This window comes from Stegostoma tigrinum, chromosome 15, assembly GCF_030684315.1.
Source record: "Stegostoma tigrinum isolate sSteTig4 chromosome 15, sSteTig4.hap1, whole genome shotgun sequence".
NCBI classification, from domain to species: domain Eukaryota; kingdom Metazoa; phylum Chordata; class Chondrichthyes; order Orectolobiformes; family Stegostomatidae; genus Stegostoma; species Stegostoma tigrinum.
In genome coordinates this window covers 45,479,225-45,489,072 of record NC_081368.1, presented here as the reverse complement: position 1 = coordinate 45,489,072, position 9,848 = coordinate 45,479,225, and the positions used below count along the sequence as shown (strand labels likewise).

The 9,848-nt window shown below is 36.6% G+C and overlaps 1 protein-coding gene across 4 annotated transcripts in view; it reads right to left on the bottom strand.

The window, feature by feature from the left end:
* Positions 1-627: 627 nt before the first annotated feature.
* Positions 628-9,848, bottom strand: part of bcorl1 (BCL6 corepressor-like 1) — a 231,868-nt gene continuing 222,647 nt past the window's right edge. For all 4 annotated transcript variants that reach the window (XM_059651460.1, XM_048544497.2, XM_048544496.2 and 1 more), the window contains 2 exons: positions 9,351-9,498; positions 628-7,423 (listed from right to left, as the gene is read on the bottom strand). In XM_059651460.1, coding sequence (XP_059507443.1) covers positions 7,129-7,423; positions 9,351-9,498 — 443 coding nt within the window. In that variant the 3' untranslated portion in view covers positions 628-7,128. The remainder of the gene's footprint in view (positions 7,424-9,350; positions 9,499-9,848) is intronic.

The window sequence follows — 9,848 nt, the reverse complement described above, 5'->3', positions numbered from 1 at the left end:
GCATCTTAATGTGCAATGCTGTAAGTGTATAACGACTGGTTTCACTTCTTTCCTTTGCCAGCAGGCTTTCTGGAATAACACCTGCAGTATGGCAATTTTAGCCTAATCTACCAAATAAGAAGAGCACAGGTTTAGACCAGCATTATTTTACCTTCCACCCATTAAAATCAATGGTGGCAGATTAGGCTAGTATTAGCCCTGTTTGTACATTTAACAATAAGGTTTATTAATTTCCTTTGAGGTGAGTTTTTTAAAAAAAACTTGCAGCATTGCTAGGATAAGAAGACATGCCAAGGAGACATTTGCAGGGGATAATATAGAAAAAAAAGTATTAAAAGCAACTAGTCGTCATAAAAATTTGGGTTTAACTTTCATTCAACCTGAGCATTGAGCCTGAAATTGTCACTCAGTAGGGTTCCTAGTTATCGAAACCTGACATAGTTGTAAGCAAGTGTATGCTTATGTACCATTGCATTACCATACACTAAATAAATATGATTTATGAAACCTTAATATTTCATGATGAATTATGAGGAATAGACAAAACACTTGGTTTTAGCAAACATTTCCTTAAATAGAAAGCGTAGAAGTTAATAAATGACAGTAAATGAACTCTGAATCAAAAGGTAAGAATCCAAATAAGTTTAATGGGAGTTGACTTCAGATAGCTGTATAAATGCAAGTTTGACTCATTCCAGATTCCAACTTATTGTAAACAAAACATCAAGGCCTTCACTCTATCTGCTCCTTACAAATAAATCTGAAGAGTCCAATCTACAGACTTTCACCTAAGTTCCTCATTGTTTATATTACCAACACAATACATTTGTTAAATCTTCAAAATGAAAATATGCCATCAACTAAATAATTTACTTTTTCAACAGAAAAAAAAACTCTGGTGTATATAAACAACAAATGTATAAACATGAAGAATTCAAAAAACCCATCAATGCTGGTTTACTTTCCAGCAAAACAATGTAGACGTCTTTATATAAACTAAGAGTTAACCAACAGGGTTCCAACTCCATTTTAGCAATATCAAACACTGTACAAATATACATAGAACAGTCTTATAAACTTTCAAGAAGGATTTGTACATGAAGGTGTAACCTTATCTGGTTTGTCAGAAGTTTATTTTAGATAACTGCAGCAGTTTCCAACAGGTAAATACTTCTATCTATACATTGCAACAGATGCTTTGCAGAGTTGCAGCACCAAAATTCAGCTACCTCACTGGAGATTTTACAATAAAAACATGTCCAGTTAACTAGCAGAATTTGATCTCCACATGGTTGAGTTAATTGTTTTATTGAATAGAAATGCCATTACTTTGAAGGAATGCTGGGACATAAACTGAGATTACAGCAGACTTTGAACACCCAGGTGACAACAAACGCTTGGTCAAATTACAAAAAAACTGTATCAATGGGTAAATTTAGAATTCATTTATATCAACACAAGTCGTAGAGAGTAGTAATCCCCTTAATTTTAAAATCTTCAAACTGATTGCTTACAGTAGAAATAAAAAGAATTTTGCTAAAGCTGAACAAACACAGAAAATGCTGGAATTCTGCAACTTGATCAAAAGCAGAGAAAGGACCTGTTATAAAAAAATTAGATGTGATCCTTCATCCCTGAAATATTAACCTAGTATTATCTCTTTTAGATGCTGATTGGCAGGCAGATTGACCCTCAAAACACTTTTATTTAATAACTGTGATTTTATTAACAGTTTGTATTAGATTGAGAAAGGCACCATTGTGGTTGCTCTATTGTATTGTCTAATGTAATTGCTTTCTAACTTAGTTAAGTTTATTACTTATCATTTTATTTATTTAACAATTTACAAAAGCCTGCTGATTTCAGTGAACTAATTTAATTCTGAAAAGCTGCATTGATAAATGAATTGCAAATTTAGGGCTAAACCCAATGAAGTCTAGAAATGTGATTTTATCACACAGCAGTCTTGGTGTGCCGCATACAATCCCTTTTCTGGTTTGGTGTGAGAACACACTGAGTACTTTCAGTTTTCTGCATTATGTGTAGATGGTCAAATTAAATGCATTAGTAGCAGAGTATGGACTGGAGAAGATGTGCTAAGTAGCAGCTATTAGTATATCTCAAACCCTTTTCAAACTACTCCATAAAGGTATTTACATTTATTACTTACTGACAATACGATATGTTTCTTCGCTGATTAAAACTACATTTCTGACATGAATGTACTGTTTAGATTTTGCACTGAAAGTTGTTTGTCACTTATTTTACTTCGAATTAAGTTAAAAAAAACCTGACCAAACATTTAAAATCAATATTGCCAAGACACCTACTCTTTGCCAAATAGTTTGATGATGTGCCCTATAACCTCAAAAGGCAAATGCAGCCCAGTTTAATAGAGTTGAAATGCATCAATTATAGCAAAGCAACACTTCCTTGGTACTGCACAGTTCAAGTTTAGATTATGTGGTCAAATCTAAGAATTGACATATATTCCAAGTTTAAAGCAAAATTATTGCTAATGAGCCAGGCTTTTGTTTAAATTATTTCCACTGTTGGTTGAAACTTAACAAGGTGGGCAATACTTAAAGACTACTTAGTGTTGGTGCTTACCCCAGGTCAATTTTTCTGGCTGTTGGAGCTGGGGTTGAACATTGTGTGCTAATCTTATACTTTTTGACTTTCTGACTGTATAGTAGAAAACAGTGAACCATTCAAAATTACTGAAACTGAACCCCAACACCAAACAGTAAAAATATTCTCAGCTAAATAAAACCAAGCAGAGGCATTCTTCACATCATGTAATTTACAAGAAAACTGTGTATTAAAGACTAACCTACTTTTTTTCTCCAACAACAGGATTTTCTTCCTTCGCTTAGTGATTCGGTCAAAATGAGCAATGTGCTTTTTTGTGCTTATGTATATTCAAAAGCTCATGCATCAACTTAGTTTCATAGTTCTCAAAATAAAAGCACAAGTATTTGCTTTAACTTCTCTTAAATAAACTATCATTTGTAACAAAATACTCATATCAAATCCAGCTCTGATTGAAGGTAGGATTTAGCATCAAATGGGTAAATGGCACCACTGATTTGTAGAATTAAACACTCAAATTATTTTCATTTAAGTTTCAGGCAAAGAAAAGAAATAGTTCATTGCTAATGAAGTGTTGAGGACCACTGTACATAATGAATCATACATTGTAAATATTATAGCACCACCTACAGGAAGAAATGAATGTGTTCAGTACTTCGCACTGGGAACATTTCTATATACCTTGCCCGCAGCAGAGTTAGGAAATAGCAGGGTATTCAAAAGGCTGAAATTTGTTTGGCAGTGATGGTTTTAGAGTGGGACCAGATTCTATGAATCAGGCAGCAAATGAGCTGCTGCTGGGGCTCCCATCAGATGGTCAGAAGCTATTTAGTCCCAGTAGCATCACTGGGGGTGGTGATGACTGCTGAAGACCCCTTTTTGAGCTACAGTCTCTGATCAGGAAGGTCCACATTTCTGAGCCCAGGGAGTTTGTTTAGTAAAACACCGGTGGCAGTGGTAAAACTCCCTTAATTGGTCTTTGGGCAGGAAAGCCCCCTTCCATTTTCATGCTGTTCACAGAATTCCATGGCATTGGGTAGACAATGGATACTCCACCATCTTCCTCCCTCCTACTGGAGTTCTCTCATTAGTCAACTGCCTTCCCCTGAGGATTAAAGGGTTCATAATAAAGACAAAGAAATAACCGAAGCCAAAATAGGGAAGGTGGTGAGGGGTAGGTTGGCAGACAGGGTTGGGGGAGAAGTGTGGGTTACACAAATAAAATGCAGAGGAAGTGTAGAAGAAACAGGAGTGAGGAGGTGAGGAAGTGAACAGATAGTTGTTACGGAGACAGAAAAAATAGAATAGAAAGCAGAGAGGCAGGAAAGTAGGTTGTTGGCCAAAGCATTGTTTATTTTGGGTAGACAGGAGTGGCAGTTTGAGAGAGACCAGAATAATCCTTCAGGGGGAAGCAGTTTTCTTCCGTTACTGCTCAAATATAGATTAGGAACATGAAGCCAATGGATGTTCAAAATACCTGGTGAGGAAATTTTATGGATCTAGTGTTCTTCATTAAGACAAGAAAGATTTGCTCATGCATCAATTCTACACAGTTGGGGCAAGAGATCTTTGGCAAATGGAATGTCAACGACACTCATTTGGTAAATCGTTTTAAGTGCTGAATATTCCAAAGGTGGTGTAGGAAGAGGAACAACTGGGATTTCTTGGCCAATATTGTACTGTGGTGGACATGTGAGGAACAAGTATGGTGGCAGATGTGGTGACCTGTCCCTGGTTGTGAATATGGTACTTGCTCTTCTAATTCATGGATGGTACTAAGAGAGCTGGGGTTGGAAAGGTGTACTCTTGCAAGTACAATGGAGGCCTCATCATGTTTCATGGAGATCTTCATTCTCTTAGTATTTGCCACATGCCAATGTCTGATAGGGCACATGTTCTGAGATGCAAAAGTTAGTGACATGTGATCACATCATTAACACTGGGGGATTTTGGGAGAGTGCTGTCCTTAGTACGGAAGCTGTCCATTTGTGACTGAGCAATTCAGCAGAATAGTGTTAAAGGAAAAACTTCACACATGTTTTGACCCACAACGGATCAGAAACACTCATGGTACTTTCATTCAAGTTTCAGGCAGTGGAAAATGACTGCAAGTTGGATTGGGTTTTTGCATAATATTAATTTGACCACAACACTACCTTCAGGATTAGTATAAACAGTATATTACAAGCAATTCGGCTTCTACAAAAGGATGAGATTAAATGAGATTATACTGTACAATGATATAAGAAGGCAAAGACTTATATTGCTTGATCATATATCTATTGAGGGAGTGTTGCATCTCAGAACATGTTCTGCATCTGCATGGTGTATCTTCACTGGCACAGAATCTTAAAAAAAACTGTACTGAGCAGCAGTGCTCGGCTATATACTTTTAGCTAAGTTTGCTACTGACAGCGAACTGCAAAATCATGCAATATGCTACACAGTTGATATATTTTTCCAAGAAATGTGCTGCACCATTGTCAAACATGTAACAGAGTTGAGGTAATAATGGTGCATAACTGCAAATGGAACTTTTCAGTATTTAAATTGGCAAAATGAATGCCCAATATTTACATTCTCATTACACCTATTGAACGCAATATGCCATAGTAAAGGAACACTTCATATCCAGCATGAGTGAACAAAGCCATGCTCATTTAAATTAAATTTTAGGAGCATACAGTCAGAAGAATCCAGTGGTTAGAGAGATAATTCTTTAAATCTGATTTTACTCCGAGTTGGAGTTACCCAACATTTGACATGAAGCCCAGGCTGTTAGGGGACCTCATTTCAACCATCTGACTCCTGAGTTAAAATGCCATTTCTGAAGATTTGCACATCCCAACTGCTTCATATTAACGTGAAAACAGCAGGAGTACCTGAAATGACTCCCTCTGGATTCAGATTATTCTTTTCTGATGCACAATTTAAATTAAGGTTTGGTTGATGGGCAGGTTCAAAATAAAGCTTTTAGATTCTGGCTCAAAATCCCAATTTATGTGGCAAAAATTGAATGTATGTCACTCTAGGTTGTCTTTTCAATAGACCTGAAGGAGTGAAGATCAATATTAGTAGTTTAGAATCTGAACTGCACACATTTCTTGTCTGTATTACTTTACTTAATGTAAGTGCTTTCATGTCTTGCACATGTCATTAGGTCCCCTATCTTGTTGTGGCTTTGAATTAAATTTATGTTACTCCAGCAGAACAGCAAGTCAGTGATAAGTGCAACTCAACAAGCATTCAAAGTAAAGTGCATCATCACAGAGAGTAGTATAAATGTGTAATGTGGGCTCAAATTTATCTGTATCCAACAAAACCTCCAGTTGGCTTTTACTTCAATTAACATCATGCATACCAGTATTCAATTTTCATTTACCAACCTAATTTGATTGGTTTTAAACTGGAAAATAAATTTTGATCATGAAAATATAAGCACCAACAAAACTTACAAATATGACAGAAAAGTTGGAATTCCTATTTATAGGATACACATTCTGGATCCAATTTCTAGATATCGCTTGAGATAAACTGCTTACTTTGTGAACAAGTTTACTAAAATATCCTCTGTCAGTGTGAAATGCCAAACTTAGGAATGAACGTGTGTGCAGGTAACACACTGAAGCGTTTCCATTTAGATATTTATGTCTCAGATCTTTCAGGCACTGGTGATTTAATTCTGGTGAATTCCTGTTTTTTGATCTTGAAAAATGTTACCGAATTCATACTTAATGAAAATCAATACCATTTTGTTCTCTTAGTATGCAAGTCAGATACAAATTATTTTTTTAAAAAAGGTAGACATGCACAACTGTGTTTCTTTTAACACAGAAGAGCGCATCGTGTTATAAAGTTTGGACACAAGTTTAATCTATACTCCGCCGAATGCCTGATTTCAGATTCATTAATATGCAGAGCTATCATTTAATCAAGGCATCTATTTGAAGAGTCCAAGAAGAAGAGTGGGAGCAGAAATCAGAAATACACTTCTTCATTAGATTTTTTTGCTATCTCTTTGCAGCTGTCTGAAAATTAAATGCCCGTGAATAGACCACCAGCCTGTGCTCTCAACGGAAACTAGTGTTGTGTAAGATAGTGAGTGAATTGGGTAGACAGGAAGTTATATACTTTATCTAAAAGTAAATAAAGGATAAATGATAACCAAAACTTGGGAACAGGAATAAATATTGATTATTTCACAAGAAATCGGTTAATCCAGTACTAATTGTTTCTCATGGTTAGTGGATCACAAACTTAGGTGCACTCAACATAATTAATTGGGTAGAAAATATTTTAATGAACCTAGTTAAAGTATTTTTAACACTTCCTTTAAACGTCCCAGCAATCCTTATTCTGTTGCACTAAAAGGTCAGAAATGACCTTTTTTTCTGTTCTGTTTGGGTGGCTGGTCCATGCCTGATTTGAAACAACAGAAGTACTGGCTGCCTTACTGTACACCCCTGCTAGTACCCATTCAACTCATTCCTTATTATTCAAAATGGGAATAGTTTGTCGATCAGTCATGATTTTGGTTCACCTCATGAATGTAATAACTTTCTCACAGTCTTCAGTTAATAGTTCCACCGTAGAACCAAGGAGGTCCAATAACTCAGGCACACACCGTACCAGTTCCAGAGACATCCTGCCATCAAGGGAGCAGAACTGAAGGTTCCCAAGTTGGAAATGTACCTGGCTTGTGGACACCTGTTTGTAAAATTCTACCTCTGTAATGGTAGCTATTTCAAAGTGAGGAAAGCGAGATTGGAAAATCCTGACTGACATTTTCAGTCTTCGAAGAACTTCGGCTAACACTAGCCAATTGCAAGGGCTGTACAAACAAAACGAAATACTGAATGAAGCATAATTTACAACTGTGCAGGATAGCCATATCAAATAGTCCAAAACTCTACAGTGCCATTCCATAGAATTAACACAAAATTATATGTAATCAATTTAACTTTCATTTATCTTACAAATCAACAAGAAGACCTGTATTGTTGGAAGTTCCTCTTAGCTACCCCTTGAATTATATTCAGCAATGTAATGGACTAAAGTAGTGGATGGTAAATCATGATCTACAAATATGCAATGTTTTGATATGTTCCCGAGATGTGGCAGTGAAATTTTTAAACCCATGGTAAATACAGGTTAATCAAACCAACAAGTATGTTTCAGAATTCACAAAATGATCATTTTGTTACACAGCCGACGTAACAACATGCAGTACTTTTAATCTAACATTAATCCTATTCAGAGAACTGCAGTCAGAAACTGTACAGAAAAACCAAATAAGAAGGCAAGTTTTATCCCCCAGCCCTGGCCTCCCCAAATATAGCAGAAATGATGCAGGCAGGGTGTTAGATGGTAGAGGGGGAAGTCAGATTGAAGTGCACATCTCCTTTGTTCACTACACATTCCTTTCCTCTCACTTTAACACCTGAATTCAGGCAAGTGGAAGGTGCCTCCAGCAGGGTTGTGGGAACTGATTTAACTGACAGCGTTTTATCCCAACAACGTAGTTGTGATCACACACAACGTTTTAAATGCAATCTCAATTAAAACCTACTGTATTCAATTAGACAACTGGGTGGGATGATGCAGAGATGCTTCAGTAGGATTTGGAAAAGTTGTTAGTAGGCAAATGCATGACAGATAAAGAATAATGTGAATAAATATGAAGCTACCCATGTTGGTAGCAAAAACAGGAAGGCATATTATTATCTTAATGATGATAAATTGGGAGAGAGGTAGTTGCTGTGAGACCTGGTTGTCTGTGTACCTCAGTCAGTGCAAGTAAGCATACAGGTGCAGCAGGTGATGAAGAAGGCAAATGGTATGGTGGCCTTCATAGCAAGACGATTTGAGTGGGGGAAAATGGAAGATTTGTTGCAATGCTACATGGTCTTGGTGAAACTACATTTCGAGTATTGTGTGCAGTTTTGATCTCCTTATCTGATAAAGGATGTTTTGGCTGTAGAAGTGTAACAAAGTTTTCACTGTCTAATTCCTTAAGATGGGAGGATTGAGGCATGATGAGAGAATGGATCAATAAAGCTATATCTACTGGAGTTTAGAAGAATTAGGGAGGATCTCATAGAAACGTATAAAATTGCAGCAGGACTAGACAGGATAAATACAAAATATTCCTGATGACCATAGAGTCCAAAATCAGGGGTCAAAGTCTAAGGATATTTGGTACACCATTTAGGACTCAGATGAGGAGAAATTTCCTCATCCAGAGAGATGAACCTGTGGAATTCTCTGCCAGAGCAGCTGAGGTCAGAACATTAAGTGTTTTCAAGAAGGAGTTAGATATAATTCTTAGGGGCTAAAGAGATCAAAGGGTATGGGGAGAAAGTGGGAACAAGATACTCAGATAGATGAAAGCCTTGATCATATTAATGGTGTTGTAGGCTCAAAGGGTGAGATGGCTTAATGCTGCTCCTATTTTCTATTTTTTTAAAATATAGCCTATGATGGGCTGGATCCTGGCCTCAAGGTGGAAAGTTTTTATTTCATCTTTCAAGGGTTCCTGGTGGGTCAGAAACAGTACATGGAAACCCTGGTGCTTATCTATACCAGGACGTACATCCCCAACAAATCCTTAACCTAAGCAGGCTTGTCCACCCTTTCTTAGCTATCCCAATGACGAAAGATCAATGCTTAAATCCAAAGTACATCAAATTTAACATGTCAATGGATTAAATCCCCACCATTTTATTCTGACTTATATTGAATTAGAATTCCACTCTTACCCATGAGAAAGGCAAGCTTGTATATTGTAACATGTAAGAAGAGGTTTGTCTGAAAACTCAAATGCAAAATAATTGGTATCTTCATCTTCCTCTTCATCTAGGCCAGGAGGGTTTGCCAAAATGTTACAAGAAGTTTCCATGTCCTGTTCTGAAAAGTTCAATAAAATTATTATGTCAAGATAATTATATACAAGTAGCTTTACAAGTAACCCACAAAACTCCATAATTATTTGAACAGCCAAATATTATTTTCTGGGTTAATGAATGAATGCAATTTAGAAGGCAATTCAGGGTAGCCGCTCTTAGGTCTTTCTCTCATTTCTCATGACGTAGTTCATCAGATTTTTTTTCAAAAGATTGCATTACTTTTTAGTGGTGAAAAAGCTACTGAAATCCTGATTAAAGCAATGGGATTGGATAGGTAACTCACTAAAAACAAAGTAGAGCACGTTAGAAAGTTAATGTCAAAATAGTAATTAGTGTTAAGAAGAGTTCCTC